This window comes from Cyprinodon tularosa, unplaced genomic scaffold (assembly GCF_016077235.1).
Source record: "Cyprinodon tularosa strain WSP-4 unplaced genomic scaffold, ASM1607723v1 ctg1148, whole genome shotgun sequence".
NCBI classification, from domain to species: domain Eukaryota; kingdom Metazoa; phylum Chordata; class Actinopteri; order Cyprinodontiformes; family Cyprinodontidae; genus Cyprinodon; species Cyprinodon tularosa.
In genome coordinates this window covers 74,927-98,279 of record NW_024037946.1, presented here as the reverse complement: position 1 = coordinate 98,279, position 23,353 = coordinate 74,927, and the positions used below count along the sequence as shown (strand labels likewise).

Here is a 23,353-nt window from a genome sequence, read left to right as displayed (position 1 = left end):
AATTTGTATTTCATCTAAAATCACATTAAGAAAGACGGCAATTAGAAGGGTTTTATTGTTGTCAGATGAAGGAGAAAAAATTAAAGGGTTGTCGGTTGAAAACCTGGCCGCGGCTTTCAGTGTCTTGTGTCCTTGGGTAAGACACTTCACCTGCATTGTCTACTGATGGTGGTCAGAGGGCCAGGTGGTGCCAGAGTACAGCAGCCTTGCTTCTATCAGTGAGCCCCAGGGCAGCTGTGGCTACAATGTAGTTTGCCACTATCAGTGTGTCTGTGAATGTGTGAATGACTAAATGTTGGTCTAGTCTCCTGAGTTGTAAAAGCACTATATAAGTACAGGTCGTTTACCATTTACTTCAAATACAGAACACTTTAGGGTTTATGCACAATGCACAGTAGCAGCCATTCAAAATAGCCCTTCCCATTCAAAAGCCAGCCAAATGGCAGCAAAACCCCTCCAACTTCCAGCCACTGGCCTTCTCTTTTTTTTTTTACTGTGACTACACCCTTTCACTGAATTACAGGGTCTGACCAGGAGATGATGCCTCTCGCTAGATCTTAATGTCCAGTCATGACAGAAAGAATATTTTAGATGTTTAAAATGGAATTATAGGGGACCAGCCAAGGACGAGCCAAAGATGAGCCAAGTGCCAAACAAGGAAAGTAGGGAAATTTTGAATGGCTACTACTGTAGATTCATTTAAACATGAGTGCGGACTCAAATCATAATTCTTTCTAACATATTCTTTTCAACAATATCAGAATTCTTGTCAAATAAATGTTCACATATTTTTAAACCTTAAAAGGGAAATAAAATAACTGAAAATATGAATATTTCACACTTACTCCAGTTTCTTTAAACTCTTCTGGAACTACATCACTTAAAACAATAGTAATCTTTAAAGCATTAGCACATTCGATATGGAAAATACATTCAAACTTAACCAATTAAGATACAGTATGTCAAGGGCTAAGTGTTCTGCTTCATTTCACATTTCATAATATTCAATTTCACATGTGGGATTTGTGTTGCTACCATTTACTTTTAATGTTAAAATTATAACCAGTCACCTATATGCCTTGGGTATAGAAAGCATTTAGAACTTATACTTGTTTGGTCACACAATATATATCAGCCATACCTTGTTTCTTCCATACCAACAGGAGCTATTCCATTATCACTACTCTTTTTGCTTCTGATACTAAGTTATATTTGAACAAAATGGTCATACTTCGGAGTATAAAGATTATTCTGTGTATATAGATTAAAATAATATTCACTTAATGAGTAATCCTACCTGCCAACTTAGGCATTGTGCGCTTATGGCTGGTACTTGGTGCTGCTCTACACACCCTCTGGCTCTGATGGGCTACGAGACAAATATTCTCATCTATGTGGCATTGCATCATGCTATTTTTCAAACTATATAACATTAAATTAAGTTTAATGTTATACTTTCTAAGTTTATAATAACATGATCAATGGTTTGCAGCGAATGCAGAAAATGAATATATATATATATATATATATATATATATATATATATATATATATATATATATATTGCTAAACTCATGTTTTTAAAATGTGTTTTGAAGACAAATGTAATCAGTGAGTTCAGTCATGTACCAATGATCTCCATCTGTCACCAGAGGGAGCACTGGTGGAGCAGGTGTCTAAGATTATGCTGTTGGGCTTTAGATTGGGGAAAACCAAAATAACCATATAGTTAGCATTTATATAAATTTTTAAGCTGATGGAGCGGGATGGAACCACAGCAGATGTTATCACAAAGCCACTGCTGGGATGTCTTAAAAAATATAGCTTTGATGACCAGTCTTTTGGCAATTACTTAACAGTCTTTGCATGTGATGCAGCTTCAGTAATGCTGAACAGAAAGGCCATAATGATCCAAGATGGCGGCAGGTCACCCATGTGCTGTGTTGCTCTGAGAAGCATGTGTTGTTTTAAATAAGTTTAATTGTGGATTTTAGACAAACCTTAAACTTTAATTTTAGCTGTTTAGACTAAACCTTTGTAGACTTTATTATTACAGTTAAAACAATTGGAATTCTTTGACTCTTGGCACGGGACAATACTATTGCTAGCCTTCCAGCCGCCTCCCTAGCCTGGGCCTGGTCCTGCACTGCCTGGCTGCTAGCTGCTCCTCCATCCTGGGCCTGCACTGTCTGGCTGCTAGCCGCTCCTCCATCCTGGGCCTGCACTGTCTGGCTGCTAGCCGCTCCTCCATCCTGGGCTTGCACTACCTGGCTACTAGCTGCTCCTCCATCCTGGGCCTGCACTACCTGGCTGCTATCAGCTCCTCCATCCTGGGCCTGCACTACCTGGCTGCTAGCTGCTCCTCCATCCTGGGCCTGCACTGTCTGGCTGCTAGCCGCTCCTCCATCCTGGGCTTGCACTACCTGGCTACTAGCTGCTCCTCCATCCTGGGCCTGCACTACCTGGCTGCTATCAGCTCCTCCATCCTGGGCCTGCACTACCTGGCTGCTAGCTGCTCCTCCATCCTGGGCCTGCACTACCTGCACTGCCTGCACTGCTTGACCACTAACTGCTCCTCCATCCTGGGCCTCTGCTGGGCCTCTGCTCCTGCTGCATCTACAAAGTATTACATCTACAACTCTCTCTCTCTCAGTCCAATTTCTTTACAATGCTCCTGCTAGTTTTGTTATGGTTTTTGTCCCTTCCTGGTACTTTGGAGTACACAGTGAAACATGATGGCATTCAACATGATCCACTAAATATCCTCCTATATTCTTTAACCAGAGAGGCTTTTTTCTATAAGGAAGAATCTCTTCTCATGCCTGAACAAACTTACCTCTTCCAGCTACAAAAACATCAAGACCAATATAATACCAACAGGGTTATTTTAGCGTCCCCTCCCAAAGGTACCAAATCTGCTATCTAGAAGCGCTGGCACAATTTAAAATGTGTCATTCTGCTGCTCCTTTTGTTATCAGGCAATGTGCAACCAAATCCTGGTCCCATTCATAATATCACACCCACACCCTTTAAATGTAGATCAGGATTTGGCCTTATTCACTTCAATGTACGAAGTCTACTGCCTAAATTGGACTTGATAAAACTGTGGTTACTCACAACGGATCCTGACGTTTTGGTTTTAACTGAAACATAACGTTATTGCTTTGGATGGTTACAATGTGTATAGAGCTGATAGAATTGGCAAGGGAGGTGGTGTAGCTATTTACATCAAAACTAAATTGTGCTCTTCTTTATCACTGGCAATAACTAAACAAAAACAACTTGAATTACTAGCAATTAAAGTGAATCTTACTGTAACGCTTCAGTTTACGCTAGTGGGCTGTTATGGACCACCTTCCGCCAAACCAGAAGCACTATCATCCCTCTCAGATGTCTTACATACAGTAGTCACTGTGATACTGAACTTATACTTATGGGTGACCTTAACAGGAACTGGGTTTCTCCAGCCTCAGCTAACATCAAGAATGTATGTGATAAACTTAATCTTACACAATTTATAGATAGCCCGACAAGGTTAAACTCAAAAGATCACAGCAAGTCTTCATTACTGGATGTGATTCTAACCAATAAGCCCCATAAATACACGTCCACAGCGATTTTTTGCAACGATGTCAGTGATCATTGTGCCATTGCTGTTGTGAGAGACGCAAAACTACCTAGAACCAAATCCTGCTATATTTTCAAAAGGCACTTTAAGGAATTCGATACACAAGCTTTTTTCCATGATTTATACAACAGTAGTATTGGTCGGGTTAGTTTAATACAAGATGTGGAGACTGCCTGGCTATACTTCCAGAGCACTTTTTTGGAAATTTGCAATAAACATGCCCCCATAAAGAAATTTAGAATCTCTGGTAGGAATAATCCCTGGGTCATGGATGAGCTCCTGAATATAATCCAAGAAAGAAATTCTGCTTGGGCCAAAGCAAGACTAACAAATTCCTCCTCAGACTGGACCAAATTTAGAGCTCTAAGAAATAAATGCACACTTCAAACTAGGAAAACAAAATCAGAATTTTATTTGAAGTCCATTTCAGAAAACTTTGCCAATCCAACAAAATTCTGGAAGCAGATCAAATCTTTATCAGGTTCACAGACTAAGTTACATCTGCCAGAAAGCATCATAGTAGACTCAGTTGTTATACACGACAAACAGAATATAGCTAAGCAGTTTAATGAACATTTTGTCTCAACTAGCTCTGGTCCTGTTACCTCTCTTTCTGATTCAGTATCTGTAAACTTAGACAGCACTGATTATCCTCTCCCATCAGCAATTCCTCAATCCAAATTTGTCCTACAACCCATTTCTATTGATGCAACTAAGAAAGCACTTATGACCATAGACCATAAAAAGTTCCCTGGGCCTGATGGATAAGACCCTTATCTCCTGAAGTTGGTGGCAGAGTTTATTGCAGAGCCTATTGCTCACATTTTTAATCTAAGTATACAATTAAACTGTACTCCAAAAATTTGGAAAGCTGCTTACGTTTTACCTCTACTAAAAGGAGGGGAGCCAACAGACCTGGATAACTACAGACCAATATCAAACCTGTCAGTACTTGCTAAAATTCTTGAATCTCAAGTCAACTCCCAACTAAAACAGTTCCTTACAGTCAACAACCTCCTGTGTGAAACTCAGTCAGGCTTCAGAGCAGGTCACAGTACCATAACAGCTGCTGTGTCTGTTTTAAATGATATAATAAATGCCTTAGACAATGGATTTGTCTAAGGCATTTGACTCTGTCAACCACCAACTACTTTTAGCCAGACTCTGCAAGCTTGGAATAAGTGACTCTGCCATAGAGTGGTTTAAAAACTCAGACAGAACACAATGTATCTAATTGGACAGACTTAAATCTGACTTTTTGGAAGTGACTAAGGGAGTTCCTCAAGGTTACATTTTGGCAACTGCCCTGTTCACTATTTTTATAAATGACATTGAAAGTAACTTGAAATCTATTAACTTTCACCTCTATGCTGATGACACCATAATATATTCAATTGCCTCTTCAGTTAACAATGCCTTGAATGATCCTCAGTCTGCTTTCCATCAACTTCGTGTCTCCCTAAATCAGCTGAAGTTGGTCCTACTGTAAATGTAAAAAAGACAAAATTTATGACATTCTCTAAAGTTTGCTCCCAAAACTCATAGCATCACGGCATTAAGACCTTAAGTGGAGAAGCAATTGAGATTGTGTCCTGTTATAAGTACCTGGGTATATGGATAGATGACAAATTGTCTTTCACAACACATTTAAATAATATGTTAAAAAAGCTGAAAGCCCTGCTTGGCTTTTACTACAGACAAAAATCCTCATTGATTCCATCAGTGAGGAAAAGACTTGTTCAGACCACCTTCCTTCCTGTTCTGGACTATGGAGACATCATATATATGAATGCTGGACATAGTTTATCACAGTGCTTTACGTTTCATCACCAACTCTGCCTTCAGGACTCATCATTGTGAACTGTATGCTCTGGTTTCATGGCCCTCTCTAAGCCTCAGAAGACAACATCATTGGCTTACTTTTATTTACAAGGCCATCCTGGGTAAACTCCCTCCATACCTGTGTCACCTCATGTCCGTAGCTAACAGTGGTTACAACTCACGCTCTTCAAGTCATGTTCTTTTCACTATTCCCAGGATCAACACAGACCTTGGCAAAACATCATTTTCCCATGCAGCACCATTGTCGTGGCACAATATTTAAAACTTCCTGCAATTACGGACTCTTATTCCGCTACAGCATTTTAAATCACTATCGAAAACCGCTTGCACAGGGAATTGTAACTGTTATTCTAAAGTCTAGTTTATGATTGATTTTATTATGTTGTTTTTATGTGTTTTCATATGTCTTATTGTACTGCTGCCCCTTGGCCAGGTCTCCCTCGAAAAAGAGATTTTATCTCAAGGGACTTCCTGGTAAAATAAAGGTAAAATAAAAATAAAAAATTGCGATGCAGATATTGTTTCTGTGGCACTGGTTAAATCATTGCCTAGGATTTAGAATTGGTGATGTCCTGAAAAAGGTCAGTGGACTAAAACATTTCAGCTAATTTTTACAAGCTCTACAGTCTATATCAAACCTCACCTAAGAACCAGAGAGAGTTATACACAGCCGTTGACCAGCATTCTCTCATCATAGGATGTGTCCCCACTGTTTGCTGCTTTGCTTCAAGAGAGAGAACTATAAGACAGTTATGGGAGAACTACAAAGTGCTCCAGGTACAATTTTCTTCATCAGCCAATGCTGTTAAGAGGGATTCAACAGACTAAAATACAAAGGAATCTATAACGTTCTCAACTCCTTTGTTTTCAGTCTTGTAGTTGTGTATGATGCCCCAACAGAGCTCAGTTTTCTGTCAAGAATCCTTCAGAGGAGAGATATGATAAAGATTACAGTGCTTGAATCAATGGTGTCATCACTAGGGTAGTACACAGAAGCTGTTCATCGAGCTCAGAAAGAAAAGTCTAAAAAATAAAGCTCTTCATGAAAATGAGAGGCTAATGAAGATCAGTGCTGGGCGGTTCTTTTGCAGCCAGGCAGAAAATATTAGAAGTAGAATTACGTCCAACTACTTCTAATTTCTCCTGCCTACTGATTCATCTTTTGTGACATTTACTCCACAAGAAAATAAACTGATCATCTAAAGTATATAGGCCTACATATTTTCTAAACTCAATAGATCATTTAAAGATGAATCCTCTAAAAAGATAGTCCAATAACTTATATAAATGTACAATTCATTAGAAAGAGTAGACAGTTCTAGATGCAATCAATTTATTCAAAAGTAAACAACCTAAAAAGTCAAACATCAAATATGTATCTTTATTCAACACCACATGAAATGAGAACAATTTCGTTTTAATACATGTAATTGTTTTACCCCAACATTTGGACTAAGAAAATATATGATCATTATCATCACACAAACTAATTTTAGGGAAAATTAAAAATGATGACACCAGAGGGCAGATTGAGCTTTAAATCTTAGAACAAAGGAAATTCAGTTCCTCTGAGGGATTTCTCTGGAACCACTTATGTTGTCCTCCTGCATCCATGGCTCCAGACATGTCACAGTCATTCTTCCATCTTTCTGAGGCCGGGCTCGGGTTGCTGCCCCAGTTCCCCTTACAGACCCAGAACCAGGCCTTCATCAAGCAGTTGTAGCGCAGTCCCATCCAGACATAATCAGTCGAGGCCTTCTTGGCTTTCTCCTGGATCCATCTCTGCTCATCCAGGCTGGTGATGGTGACCAGGTCATGGTAGTGATCTCTGCAGTAGTATAAGGCATCCTCCCAGGTTTTATTTTCTTTGATCAGGATCACTTTATCTGATAGAGAAGATATGAGTGCAAACTAAGATTTTTTTCAAATTTATTTCAGTAATTATTTAGAAACAAGAATCAGAAAATAAACATTGGACAAACAGAAACATTTTCAGTTTGAACATAAACAATTTGGGGTGAAAATGTCTTTTTAATTCAATTAAGTCATATTTTAAAACAAACACAATGCACTCATTAAGGGAAATACTTACATTCAATAATTAACCATGCACATTTGTATTCATGTGGGACCAACTCACCATCATAACAGATGAAGGGTTTTTTTCTGATCACAGCTGTCAGTCTTCCATCTGCCTTCATCATCAAACACAGCCATGGCACATAGACCAGTGTTGTATTGCTGATTGACTAACTGGTCATTCCAGTGTCTGAAAGAAAAACTGCTTCCATCTGACCACCTCCAGGAGTCTCTGAACAGACCAAAATATATGTATGTCCCTGCTTCCACAGAGTTCATCATTTCCTCCAGTTCTCCATCCTGTAGCTGCTTCATTCCACTGATCAGGTCTGTGTGTTTCTCTCTGCAGTAACTCTGAGCTCCCTGCCAGGTCTTCTTCTCGCTAATCAAGTGGTATTTCTGGGTTATATTTGTCTCTGTGGAGTAAACAGACAAACTCACATCACATTAACTTTAAATGCTTTCCTGTAAAAAAAAAAAAAAAAAAAATAACTATCTGAAATATACAGTTTGGTAATCCATAAAAAATAAAACATTCCTAATTCTTACCATCATAACAGAGGTAACGTCTTTCAATTCCGCAACCAACATCTAGCCATCCAAGACTCAAATACAGACCCCCACAGTTCTGAGGCCCTGCCAAATCATTTGGTTGTTGTGGGCTCCAGTTTGTCTCCCTTTCATTGAACTCCACTCCAGGCAGAGACCAGTACCATGTTCTGATACCATCTGTCTGATCATACAGACCAATCCAAGCATCCCTCTTATCTCCTGCTCTGATACTGAGGAGTCTTTTCATGTCTGTCATGTTAGACACTGTGGCCAGGTCAGTGTGTTTCTCTCTGCAGTACTGCTGAGCTTCAGTCCAGTTCTTTTCCTCATTAATGTAGAGATACTCATAGAGCTGACAGTTGATGAAACAACTCTGACCTGAAAACATAAAGATATTGCTGTGAAAACTAATAAATGATAAAAACTCTACCACTATTTCACTATAGCTATAAAAACAGAAGAAAAAAAAATCAAGCCGGAAGAACCTCCGAATCAGGCTCATTATTTCCTCCAACAGATTCCAGTGAGTTTAGTTGCTTTCATCAACTTACACATCAGAAAGAGCAGAATCCGACTCCACCACATCATTGTTGCCAGATGAATAATTTTTATCTCAGCTGTGTGTCTAAGATGGAGAAAACAAGAGAATCAAAGAAGACTGTAAAATATTAAGCCAACGTTTCTTTAACCAACTATTAAGGTGATGACCTGATGTAGATGAAATGAAGGAATCGATTAGATTAATTTCAGACAGTGAACTGAAAGATCCTGCTTGGACATATTTTTTCTGAAATATTTCTTAAATGTCTATGGAAAACTGTCCCCTAATGTTGATCTGTTTCATCCTCAGATCCAGGAACTACATTTAAATATTTCAACCAGTAAGAAAATTATAGTCTTATCAATGTTTCTAATGAAAACAGTCTCTGCACATCATGCAGGAGATTAAGACATAATCAAAAAAGAACATCTATTTATCAGGATGATAATTCAATTAAACACTATTCTGAAAACAATAACAAGCCTGAACCTTTAAAACATCATCACCAACTTTTCTCATCTCTGTGAGCTACTAGTATCAGCTCCTTGCAGGGGGAATGTAGGGACACTATTGGTTTTAAGTTTCCTTGGGCTGATGTCATTGGTCCTATGCTATATGCATGCTCTTTTTTTAAGCTTGATGTGAGCACCAGGGTGCATTTTGTTTAACACTTGTGTGGTGTTTTCATTTTTTATTAAAAGAAAAATTATACAATGAATTCATTTTTCAAACTGAGACAAACTGACTTTGGCTCATTTTCTGTGAAGAACATATATCAGAATACATATTTAATGACCACACACCATACATCCCCCCTACACATTTCTATTACATATAAGAGTTCGGGTTCACTGGACCTGGGGCTAATAGAACTGTGGAAATTGATTTACTGTGTAGCCCCCCCAACACCCCCAACCCCCACCCACCAACCCACACACTCACACACACACACAAGCCGCACACACAAGCAGGCCTAGACAGGAGACGGACAGAGTGTAGGTACACTGAACATCATAGGGTCAAATGTGCAAGAAAATGAGAGCAGTGTTGACAAAAATGTTTAAACCTTGTGTGGGAACCGCAGGTGCAGAAACACAGACAAAAAAACACTGTCTGCTCTATTTTTCTCAAATGTTTGACCCTCTGTCTATCTGCTAAAAAATGGAGGCGGGATTCTTATCACAACCGATCAAGATGGCCAAAAGGTACTCAGCGCAGAGGGCCCTGGAATTAATTTTGGAAGAGAGAGACGTTTTTGATGATGTAGAGGGAGAGGATTCAGAAAAAGAGGTTTCAGTATTTGAGGATCATATTTCTGAAAATTCAGAGTCTGACAGTGACTCTGAACAAGATGATGAGATTTAACATAAGCCAGTTCCAAAACAAAGACAAAAAATTCGGAAATTGAGAAAAGAGCAAGATAGAAAAGAGCCATCCCGCAAGGCTGCCAATGTGATAAGGATGCAACCAGAGTCAACATGGATGGCAGTTACTCACATGCAGGACATCAAGTCTTCTTTTGAGCTTTTCGTCACAGATTCCATCCAGGAATTCTTGGCTGCACTAATTTAGAAGGAAGATGTGTTTTTGGAGAGAGGTGAAAGGAAATGGACCAAACTCAATAAGATGCTTACTTCGGAGTTCTCATCCTTGCTGGAGTTTTCAGGTCCAAAGCGGAATCCATAGAATCCGTGTGGGATCAGAAACTGCCAGAGAAATTTTCCGTAAAATAATGTTGCTGGAAAACTTTCACATCATTTCCAGGATTATCCGCTTTGACAACGAGATCACAGACCAGCTCGACGGCAGAGAGACAAATTAGCTGCCATCAGGACAGTGTGGGACAAGTGGGTGCACCACCTCCCCCCGCTCTACATCAACAAATGTCACCATTGATGAACAGCTGATGCCAATTGCTTGGAACTTACAAGTCTACACAGGGAAACCTGATGGAGGAGCCCCTCAGAAAAACCGGTCAGAGCTCCCGCCTCAACTGCTGACTTCAAAGAACAGGCCTGTCAAGTCTTCCAAGTTTGCATACATGGCTGACACATCCCTGGAATCCTATGTGCCAAAGAAAGGCAAGAATGTGTTACTCATAAGTACACTGCATGGGGGTGGAAGAATCTGTGACCAGGAACATCACAAACCAGAGATCATCACGGATTATAATGCCACAAAAGGAAGAGCAGACAACATGGACAAGCTGGTGACGGCCTACAGCTGCAAGCAGAGGACTCCACGCTCTATTCTTTGACATGTTGGACATCTCAGCGTACAATGCCTTTGATGGCACTGACCCCAGAGTGGAAACGAGTGAAGCTCCAGAAAAGACGGCTATTTCTTGAGGATCTGGGAAAGGCATTGGTGAGACCACAAATTGAGAGAAGAAAACAAATCCCCTAGCCTCTGCAGCAATGGTAGGATGATTCAGGAGGAGAATGCTCATGCCCTGTCTACCCAACTGACAGAACCACAATCTGCAAAGCCTGAAATAATGGTGTGATGTGGTTGCAGTACATGTCTGGCACTCGTGTCTTGTGTGTGTGTGTGTGAGAGAGAGAGAGGTGTTAGTAAAATTCCTGATCATTTCATTATTCTAGGTTGTGAACACCAGCAACGAGAAGAAGTGGTGCAAAGTGTGAGGACCCAAGATGGACGGAAAACACAATATACATGCATCAAGTGCAAAAAGTATATCTGCAACACACACAGTAAAGCTCTGCCCCCCATGCGTTGTATAGACTAGTGGCTAAAGTTAATGTGTTCAATGGGGCCAATGTGTCTTATATGTTTACTCTGTGTTCATGTGTTCAGCTTGTGTTGTGCACCTGAATAGGTTAAATTTCAAGTTCAAAGAAATAAAAGTCAGTAGTTTTGAAAAACCATGCTTTCCTTGTAAATTAGTTTCCGCTCACATCTTGATTTTAATTTATTTTCTTTATTAAGTTTTAGATAATAGGTTATAAATTTGACCTAACAAAGGTAAAGGGCAAATATTAACCATATATATTGTTTATACTGCTTGTAATTGTAATTGGAGTAAGGTAAACATCTGTTCAATAATTTAACATAAGATTGTTTTATTGTGAGGTATTAAAAGCCACAAAATGCAATAGGTCCATCAGACCCACAAACGCTGACTGAGTAAAAACAATATGAACATTACACAAGGGTTAACGAGAAAAGCAGCATTTCTTGCTACATTTATAAAAATTTTATAAGCATTAAACAAACTACATGCTGTTTATCAATGTTTGAAGCATCACGTGACTAAGACAGAAGGTAAATACCTGCCTATTCAATCAAATATAGTCTAAATATTTCTGCTGGATTCATCTTGTATTTTCGTTTAAAGATATAGAATTGTGCAGAGGTAAACCCCACTCTTATCTTTTAAAGGCTGTCTCTGTATAATGAAACAAAGCAAAATAATACATTCAAGGGACGGCAAATAAATGTATTGTATTTACATGTGCACTGGAACTAGAAGAGGAACTGACACTGATTATTAAAATATTAACTTACAAGTTGTACATATGGGCTGTAGTTACTCTGTGTAGCCCATTTCATGTATTTTAAAGGGCTGAAACAATTAATCAGATTAATCATGATTAATTCATTAATGAATTAATGTCAAATTTAGTAATAGATTAATCATCAACTGGAGTATAGAGAATCTAAAACATACCTGACAGAGTGACCCACTTAGAGCAGTAATTAAATTAACATTGTAAAAAAATATGGAAACATTTTGCATTTTATATTAACAATGTTTTTGTCTGTCAATATTCTTCATCCAGAACTCCTCAAGAGGAAACATTTTAGTTTCCCCTGGTTTAATTTCATAAAAAAATCTTCTTTAAGGAAGCTTTTGTAATCCGATTATTAATGGAACAAATTATCATCACATTAATTGATTTGCAAAATAATCATTAGTTGCAGCCCTAATTTTATCATAACATTGCAAAGATATTTTGTACATACTACATCTATAGTGGAGATAACAGCATACAAAACACACTTGTAAATAAGCAAACTACACTAAAAATCATGCAGCATCATTGAATCCAATTTCTCATAGTGAACTAAATTAGATTGTCAGCTGAAGCCCCGAAGTTCCAGACACTTCTCTATCTGTGCTGCATCACCACTCATTGTTTCACTAAATTCAGCAATATCAAGTATGAATTTATATTTATATAGTATATAAATAAAAAGTTTCTCCTTAATCATTTAGACATCACCTGAAGCACTGAAGAGCCAGATGCTTCACCTTTAAGCTGCCCTGCATCATTATTACTGGATATCTGTGTTTCCTATGATGTTACTATTATACAACTAAAATATTAAATGTAACACAACCTTTTATATATCCTATGTTACATACTTTCTGACTGTTTAAATAGCTCCTTATATCGCTTTTCTTTTTTCGCAGTATCATCTAAAAAGCACAACACTAAGAATGAGTTCATTCAAACAATTATAAAAGAAAATATAACACTAATCTGTAATGGAATAATATCCAAAATCAACAGCTGGATTCAAGGATTTTTACCAGACAGTAATATTTGTAATAATTTAGTTATGGACTGTGTGGAAATCTATGTAAAAATAAAATCAATGTAAATATAGTACCTCTTATACTTGTCTTTATCCTATTTCTAGGAGTAGAAAGAGTAAATTAAATAGCACTATTATTATGTGGAACTCTAATTATTATTTCTAAATAAAAAAATAGCAGATGTTTAGGTGCCACCTGGCGTTGTCACAAAATATACATCAACAATCCACCTGTCTTCATGACATCACCTTATCAACAGTCCAATAAGAGCAAGTCTAACTTCACTTTAATCGACTCAGTGATTACTCTTTTATAAAATACAAACAGATATTATAGGTTTTCTGAGAGGACGTGTCTAATAAATTAATATTTTTGTCAAATGTTCCACATGTTGATTTTGAACACAGCTCATTGCTATAATGTTGCATGGGACTCTGATTGGTTCTTTATAATGTCTGTGACCTGATACGTGTTACATGAAGGTTGATGCTGTATGACAAGTAGCTGTAATGGCCACCAACCCTCATAAAAAAAACTGTTCAAAGACCTATATGTTAGGACACCATGCTCCCTGCATTACAAACACAGAGACATTATTGAATGGGAACAATTTAAGGAGGAAGAAATATGCAGGTTAAATCTCTTTCTGATCTAAACAAGGAAGTTGTTTTTCCCTTTATCATCAGAGCTGAATTAACAGAACCAACATCCTCATAGAACAGAGAAGCTGCTGAAAAAATACATTTCAAATCTTCTTTCATTCTCTATGTTATTTAACAGAATCTATTGCCAAACATTTTAATCCAGTTGGAAGGAACCGAATATCAGTTGTTCTACGAAGGCCTATAACGAACATTAGATTATGGAATAAACTGCCCAATAAAGATCAAAGAAAATAGCAGACAGCCAAGGAAGCTTTGGAGAAGTTTAGAACAGGTTCAGGTTATTGAACATCCTCCCATCCTCTGACCATCATACCAAGCTTTGTTTAATCCAGCATCTGAAAATAAAGAGAATGGCTTCACTGTTCACCTAACATGATATGACTGTCCACCTACAGAGAGGAACAGCAAGGACAGCATTAATCAGAGAAACAGCAGAGGGGCTCATGGTTACTTTGGAGGAGCTGCAGAGATCCACAAATGAGGTTGAATCTGCTAATGTGACAACTAGTAATTTTGGTGTTTATGGTAGAGTGACAAGAAGAGAAATGAAAGTAAGTTTTAAGTTTGTAATTTGTCAGAAGAGATGTAGAGTAGAAAGTAACTATGTTGAAAAAAGGTTCTGGTCAGAAGAGACAACAATATAACTTATAGGCCTACATGTAAAACACCATTACACATCTCACAACACACCATCCTCTCAGTGAAACATGGTAGAAGCAGCATAATTTCACGGTGATGTAGGAACAGAATCTGCTTAGAGTTAGCAAGAACGAACAATCCTAACTTACCAGAAATTGTAATATATTTAAAAACTGATACTGCAGTTTTTTATATGAATACATACTGTTGTGTAGGAATGCCCTTGTCAAAGTATAAGATTTGAAAGTGAATTTACACTGAAGCTCTCTTCACTCTAAATGAATATTACCTTTTTTTGCAAAGGTCAAAGCTTGTAGCAACATGCAACCCTCAGATGATTTTACTTCTTTTTTTTTTAAAAATAAGTAAATCCCATAACAGATGTAATTTATTAGAAATATGCTTTTGATCAATACAGTAAAACAAAGTACATAGAGTAAATTTAGACTTACAGGTTCCTTTTTTCATTCCTTGATTCACAGTAATGCTTCTCCTTAATGCTTTGGTGGAAGCAGTCTTCAGTGAAATGCTTGGACTACCAAAGATCTCTCAGTATTGTGTCAATATGAACATCTGCATATTCAAACAGGTGAGTGACAAGTTGCATTTTAAATATGTTAATGGCCAATCCTGCAAAGAGGAAGAAGTTATGAAAGAACACACTCTGTGCGTTGATCAAAAAGCAGAAATAGACACTAGTTTTAAAATTACCATTGAAGAAAAGTCAGTGGTTGTTTTGTCTTTAGTTGAGTAATTCATTTGAGTTATCAGGAATCCAGATGAGGAAGATCAGAGTTCCATGTCATGTATCCAGGCCTGTGTCCGAAAATTTGCCTAACCCTTAACCCCTCAAACATTATATAGCAGGGGTCACTAATAGGCGGTCTCCGGTCCAGGTCCAGACCGAAAAGATGTCTTGTGCGGACCCTAAACGATTACCAAAATAGAAACTACAACCTAAAATCATATTGAGCACTTTCTGGTTTACAGGCGCAGCTTTTAGAGTTCTTACGTTAGTGGTCAAGCGTCCAAGGAACCTACAGACCAATTGAGTGCGAGTTCGGTTATACCACGTGATACACCAAGCCCAGTGGCTTCCCGACATGGAAGAACAGAGAAAACAATACTGAGACAAAGGAGAGAGAAACGGGCGGAGAAAAGGGAAAAATGCACGCAGACATGACAGATAAAAATAGCCTCATGAGGCGTTGAACCGTTTGGCTAAATTTCTTCAGCGATCCCCACATTCATGAGGCTCCTTGTGAACATGTCACTAACTGCTGGTGTAGAACCTAACTACAGTGAGTAATAAAATCTTTGATTTTTTGCAATTGTTCTTTTTTTTCCCCTTTAAGTTCCTTTGAAATAATTAATGGTTGGTCTGTGTAATAAAATCTTTTGTAAGTTTTTTTTATGTGTAAGAAAGGAAAACACCAGGCAGGTTTTAGATACTGTTGTGAAGTTTAAAAAGCCAAAGAAGCACTCTGCATTTGATAATATTGAAATGGAAAGAGTATCAGACCACTGCATTTCTACAAAGACCCGGACATCCCTCTCAACCTTCAGCTCAGGCAAAGAGAAGACTGATAAAATATGCAGCCAAGAGGCCCATGATCATTTGGATGAACTGCAGAGATCGACAGCTGAGGTGGAGGACTCTGTCCATCCACACCACAAAGAAAGCATCGGCTCATACAGTCAGCCTTCAGGGTGTGTAAATAATAATTTGAGACTCGTTGCGCAGCCAAATAGAAGAGGAAAAAATCTCTGATCAAGTCATAGCCAGAGATCCCTGCAACTGTGAAGGATGAAGATAAATGTAAAAAACTGTAATAGTACAGAGAAGTAAGAGAAAAGAAACAAACTGATAAAAAATCATTAGCTGGATCTTCCGTAACGATGCAGTATAACAGGCCTTGTGACGGTAAATCACTGCTGCAGATGAAGTGAAGGTCCTTCCTCTTCTTTTTCTCCTCTACCTGCATCTTCTTCACATAGTGATGATTTCTGCAACACAGTTATAGATCACGACTGCCTAACGGATGAGCATATCACCATGAGACAAGTAATGAATGCACTTATTTGCTGCTTAATTGGATCACTTTGCACTTATCACATAAACATATTTGCATCATTTCCTCCTTTAATTGGACCTTAAGCTGAAACATGATGTTAGAGTGATAATTATAAAATTATTGTGTGGACATATGAAACATTGAAAGAAAGAAGATGCTACATTTGTATCCTGTGATTCAACCAGAAGGGTCATAAACTTTTATGACCTCCAGTAGGTCATGAGGCAGAATCACACGGTTGTGTGACTTCCATCCAGCCAGTTGGTCAACCCTAACCCTATCTTATTACCTGCATCCTCCCAGATAATCATTACTGGGTCTTCTGTTTTAGGCCCGCCTTATGATGTTGTAAACTGTTAATAAAAGGCTTTGCCATGAAGGGATCTGTGTGAGACGGTGCTGGTTTCAGAGCCAACACCTTCTCTCTGCTTCTGCAGATGCTGACGTCATTACAAAACCCTGTCTCTGTGTTGATTATTTCCTCTTAATCTTTTAAACTCACATTTCTCTGGATTAAAACCCAACACATGAGATAGTTGAGAAAAACATCAGTTGGACCGTAGTGGGTGTTATTTTACTGCACAGTCCCTTACACATCTGTACATCTGGTCATTATTCCTTTCTCACTGTAAATATTGTATTTAAAAGCCTCACTGATGAGGAATGCTTGCAAACCCAGGATCAGAATACCTATATAGTTTATAACGAGATTCTTTAAAAAGTCTACCGCTAAAACAAAGCCTCATCAAACAATCCTTGACTATCTTTTTAGTTTTTTACTCTATTAGAAAAAGGTGTGCTGTAGAGGGATTGTGTTTTAGAACTTTGTTCGCACCATATGCATATGCTGTGGCCACAAGTAAGACAATCATTAGAACAAGTTTGCTCATTAATTATTTTTTCAAGGGAAGAAACTATTATTTCTTGGGCACAAATATTTTGTTCCCAAAAGAAGTGCTTGTTGGCCACACAGTAATACCTTAAAGGTCTGTTTGTCACGGTTGTGTTGGAGGTTTGTGTCAGGACCCAAATGCAGGGGCAGTGAGGCTGAGGAGAGTTCTTGCAGATTTATTGGGATAACACAGGTAGCAAAAACAGGAATCCAAAAATCCATCCAAAAAATGTTAAACAAAACAGGCATCCAAAAATCCAACATAAAAATTAAACACAAACCAGAACCATGGAGACATCAGGGAAAACAATCACAAGGAGCCAGGGTAAGACGAAGTAAGCGGGACTGCACAGGGAGTGCATTTATGGCTGAATGAACAAAGGCAGGACTAACGAGCTGATAAGGAGCAGGTGTGAGAAGCTGATGAGGAAGCCAAGGCAAAAAGGAAACACAAGAGGGCAACAGAGGACAAGCAAAGAAAAACCTAAGAAACTTAAGTTTCTTAGGTTTTTCTTACCATATTAGACCAATAAAGCTGAAAAAAAAACTGAAAACCATGGATAAACGTCAAACTAAAAACTTAGAGACAACCAACAGAACAAAGATCGTTACAGAGGGCCTCACTTCAGGGCAGGTTCCAGATTCAATTCAATTCAATTCAGTTTATTTATATAGCGTCAAATTCACAACACATGTCATCTCAAGGCACTTCGCAGTTCAACCAGATCATACAGTCAAATTGATACAAAGTTTTCTATCTAAGGAAAACCAGTTGATTGCATCGACTCATTGACTCAAATACAATCCCTCACACTAAGCATGCTTGTAGCAACAGTGGAGAGGAAAAACTCCCTTTTAACAGGAAGAAACCTCCAGCAGAACCAGGCTCAGTGTGAGCGGCCATCTGCCGAGGCCGACTGGGGTTCAAGGAGACGGAAGCAGAGACACAAAGAGCAGTTGTAAAAGGCGGCCCCGTCCAGGAAACACACAGCCAGGCAGACGAGCTCCAAGGCAGCTCCCATGCCAGAGGACGAAGAGAGCACATCCACTCAGTCACAGTGTTGATGGAAGCAGCACAGCCGACGCTTCCCTCCAGGATGACGCCACAGCCAAACAGGAACAGACGAGGCAAAGCTACTCTGAGGAAAAGCAGAGAGAGCAGAACGTTAGAGATTGAACTAACAGATTCTGCAGAATAGGAGATAGAGAGAGAATGAAGCAGAATGATGAAATGCCCTCAAATGTCCAAAAACAAAATACAACCCACCCAGGGTGGGCGGAGGGAGAACCAGGAAAGAGGGCAATAAACAAAAAACAAAAAAAAACAAACAAAAACAGAGTCCAAAATAAAAAACAACCAACCAAAGGTAGGCGACCGAAAGTCTCTGGAGGTCTAGAGTCTCTAGAGGGCGGCCGCAGGGCCGGAGGCGAGGCAGAGTCTCTGGAGGGGGGCCTGGAGGTGGGGCAGAGTCTCTGGACGGCGGCCGTGTGAACAGCAGCAGCAGCCTTGGGAGACACCGTCTCTGCTGCAGGAGGCTTGGAGGACGTCGTCTCTGCTGCAGGAGCCTTAAAGGACGCCAACTGCGGCTAAGGAACCTCAAAGGTGGCTGCCGACTGCAGCTCAGGAACCTTGGAGGGGGCCGCCGACTGCTGGTCAGGAACCTCGGAGGATGCTTGGAGTGCCCTCTGAGGGGCCTTGGAGGCTTGGAGCGCCTTGGTAAACAGGTCAAGAGGGAAAGAATAACTGAAGGAGTTAATTTTCCCAAACTTTACTGTATATCAGTGTGTGAATGTGTGTGTGAATGGGTGAATGAATGTAGTGTAAAGCGCTTTGGTCAAGTCTCCTAACTTGAATAAAGGCGCTATATAAGTACATACCATTTACCATATATAAATAAAATGTAAATGGGACTATCTAAAATTTAACAGGAATCCAAACGTGCAGGGTTTGATAAGAAACAAACAAAATAATTGGAAAGTTGTTAATCCACCCTCACAAGTCCTTAAATAATTCAACCTGAGCAGACTAACAAAATAAATAATCAAAGAAAAAAATCAAACTCTAAAGGACAGTAGGAAGCAGTAAAAACCCTGTCAAAACAAAATTACAAAATTACTCAATGCTCATGAAAACACTTTAATCAAATCAGTCCAACCACCTTATAAAACTGCTAACCTGCGTCACTTAAAACAGTAAATGTAAAAGCCTATCTGCAGACTCAAACAACCACATGACCAGGTAGTGCTACCACTGGAACACCAATAATGCGACTCTGTATAAAAAACACCAAATCAGCATGAACTTAATGAAGAGAATAAACCCAAAAATAATCTTCCTCCCAACATACCCCAGCCAGCCAGCAGCATGGACCCACCACACCCCTGGTCCCAGACACAGGCAATAATAAAAACGGAATCTTTTGAAGCACAGGGAAAATTTTATTGAATAAATGCAATTTAAACAGGAATTTGCTGCAAATGATTTTAAACTGAGACCACCTTCGTATTTTAGACAATTGGACGAATCTGGAGAGGCTAAAAAAATGCAATCATGGAGAGAACATGCATGAAAACATGGAGATTCTAACCCATGTTCTATTTGCTAAAAAATAATAGAGCAAGCAACTGCTTCACCAAGAAGCCTTAGTTCCAGATCCAGATGTCAAAGCTGCCATTTTGGATGCATTGACATGAAATAGAGAAAAGTGAGAAAATCTCTTGGAATAAAGATTAGATATAAAAAAAAAATAAATAAAAAAAATAGAACAAGTTTTAAAGTTGTGGTCATTCTGAAGCTATGAGAAATGAAACATAACTGAATTTATTTTATTAATAATGCTTGTAAAAATTCTCTTTTTGTAATAACTCATGACAACCCTTACAAACATTTGCACCCTGTTATTAAAAAGTGTATTAAAAAATCTTATGTTCACTGAAAAAATGTAAAATAAAGAAAAATGTATTTACAGCATAATAGCTAATATTATTCATTACATGTTATAGTATTTGTTAAACAGAAACAGCAGGTATATTTTTCAGCTTTTAGAAAATAAATAGCAATTAACTTCCAATTTTACTTATTTTTTCCCTCATATTTGATATTGTTTACTCCTCAATGAGAACGATCAATCAGAGCCTCCTCCCCACATAGATAAACACATCAAAAACAATTTAGTTCAATATTTTGTATGCAAAAACTCTTGTTGCAAAATGTTGATGGAGGCTGTGGGGGTGTTACCTAGCCAGCATCAACTGTTTCTGATCTTTCAATTCAAATGTATGAGTATGTGGTGTTGCCCTTCATATGGGGCCCACCAAGATAATGTTCCGTACAGGCCTATTGTTGTGTTGTTACGTCATTGATGCCCTTCCAAATATATCTGATTGATGTTTGTTTTTGAATGTAAAAAGGAAATCCGAATCAATAACTGAAAACAGTGAAATAAAGTATTTGATGGTTAATGATAAAAAAGCTGCTGGATAGAAGGAAAACTCTCAGATGACTGGACTTCATCCTGGTGCCGCTGATACTACTGTCATGGTAGGTTCTGAGGAGCCAAAGGATTTGAACCCAGATCAAAGATGTTTAGGTCTAGACAGGACCTGATTGAACAACAGAACCAAACAAAGGTTTTTAAAGGAAAAATGTAGAAACAGTTCCTGAATCAGTGTCAAACAGCAAAATCATCTCTTCTACAAGCTATTGATCCTGATTACTTCCAGATTTAGTGAACTCACCCCTCTAGAAAAAATGTTCCAGGTTAGTCTGACCCTGCAGTCACATTAGTACCATCCTGTTGTTCTTGACCTGAAATTATAATGTTGTCATTGAGTTCATTGTTTATCACAGTTACTGTATAATTCCATGCTTCCAGCAGCTATTTGATTATTAATATTTATACTGAACCATTTCCAGAGTTTCCAGACCCTCTGATTGTTTCATAGAGACCCAAGATCTCCTACAGGAAAGTGGAAATCACACAGTTAAACTAATCTGCCTTAATGTCAGTGATACTGATGTAAACAGAACATTAGAACCACCTCTTTACATCTATTTCACACATGTTACCTCAATCCTGCTATTATTGTTTGAATTATTAGATGCCTCAGTCAGAACAAGAGACAAAGAAAACCTCTAAAGCAATACAATCTCAGTCTTGCTGATTTAGGGAAGTTGTTGAGTTATATTCAAATCTAATTACATATATCGGTAATTAGATTAATGGTTATTACTGCTTACTAACATTTATTCTGGATGATTTAACAATGAGACAGAACTAATATGATCAGATCTAAACAAATAGCAGCTTCAAGAATATTTAATTATAGAGTTTGAATGGGTTAAAAGTTGAAAATGACCTATCTGTGTTTGTTTGTGGCTAAATTAAGCTAAATTAGACTAGGCTGAAATAAATTCACAGCAACATTTTGCATTCCTATTGATATTTAGTTTTGTATAAATGTAGTCTTCAATAAGATAAATTAAATCATTTGATCATAGAAATTTGAATGAATGTATTAAAACTTTATTTTTTGTTTTAATTTCACAAGTAAACACAAAGGTTATTAGTGGTGTGAAAGAATCAGATTGTTTGTATAAAAGTATCATAGGAATATAATCAGAGAAAAGTGACAGACTGACCATGGAGGAGAGAGGAGTACACTTGCTGCTGATGGTCATCCTGGATGACAGTCTGTGCTGTTCTGATACCTTTTACAGAGAAAAATATATATATTTTCAGTATATTCAATTTTCTTCTGATTAAATAAAAGAAAACCTTCAATAAATTAGCATTTGTGTTGAAATTGTCTGTTTCACCAAAAACAAATAAGAATCAGCATCAATGTTTGTCAGAAGGAGCCAAGATATATTATTTAACAAATAGTCTTTCTTTATATTAGTGCAAAAATAAATTGTGCAGAAGACAATTTATTGGACTTGAAGACAGCAGAGGGAGAGGTTAAGCGCAAAGGTAGGAAAATAATTTCTAGTCGGCTTTTTCTGTAAGTCATAGCCAGAGATGGGAAGTAACGAAGTACAAATACTTCGTTACTGTACTCAAGTAGATTTTTCTGATATTTTTACTTTACTTTACTACTTATTTTTATGGCGACTTTTTACTTCTACTCTTTACATTTTTACACAAATATCAGTACTTTCTACTCCTTACATTTTAAAAAATTGGCTCATTACTTTAGTTTTGAATCATTTCAATGGAGTTACCGTTATTATTTTTCACGTCATCAATAACAAATTAAATCCAATTGGATGGGAATCTACGTTGCATTTGACGCACCACTACAAGATGAATCAACAGATTCGGCGGTATTCATTGGCAGCAAATCATTGCAGCTTGGTGGCGGTGGCGTTAGCATAGTAGTATGGACGACGAGATGATTGAAAATGAACACAATAGAGATCTTGTCCTATTGGCAGACATCCATTTAAAATGTAGGCAACAGCATGAAAAAAGTGGTTTCTATTTTTACTTTTATACTTTAAGTAAATTTACAAGCCTGTACTTTGTTACTTTTACTTGAGTAAAGAAGTTTAATCAGTACTTCCACTTTTACCAGAGTATTTTTTAACACAAGTATCTGTACTTTTACTCAAGTACGGAAAGTCAGTACTTTTGCCATCTCTGGTAATAGCTGTCTGTAGGTGTACTAGGGCATGCAGGATGGAGTAACTGAAAGAAAGCAGCTTCTGCTGTAAAACACCCAAAAAGGAGAAGGATACAATAGATGTCTTAGGGATGAAAAAACATTCAAAGTGGTTGGACGATTGAAAGAAAAGTTATGATCGTCTATCGCGTCTAAAAATAAAAAATAGTAAATTAACAGATTACTGATGTCTCAAAATGTGTACTGATCAG

The 23,353-nt window shown here is 38.1% G+C and overlaps 1 protein-coding gene and 2 long non-coding RNA genes across 3 annotated transcripts in view; all 3 read right to left on the bottom strand.

Annotated features, from left to right (window-relative positions):
- Window positions 1-6,786: 6,786 nt before the first annotated feature.
- LOC119796459 (lymphocyte antigen 75-like) overlaps window positions 6,787-23,353 on the bottom strand; it is a 62,764-nt gene continuing 46,197 nt past the window's right edge. Inside the window, exon 5 of the mRNA XM_038305021.1 lies at window positions 6,787-7,356. Coding sequence (XP_038160949.1) covers window positions 7,007-7,356 — 350 coding nt within the window. The 3' untranslated portion in view covers window positions 6,787-7,006. The remainder of the gene's footprint in view (window positions 7,357-23,353) is intronic.
- LOC119796485 lies at window positions 8,105-15,055 on the bottom strand. The gene is made up of 3 exons (XR_005282476.1): window positions 14,963-15,055; window positions 8,653-8,726; window positions 8,105-8,479 (listed from the first exon to the last, which is right to left on the bottom strand). It is a non-coding gene; the product is annotated as an uncharacterized LOC119796485 (long non-coding RNA).
- Window positions 20,947-21,427, bottom strand: LOC119796481. The gene is made up of 3 exons (XR_005282475.1): window positions 21,385-21,427; window positions 21,216-21,285; window positions 20,947-21,080 (listed from the first exon to the last, which is right to left on the bottom strand). It is a non-coding gene; the product is annotated as an uncharacterized LOC119796481 (long non-coding RNA).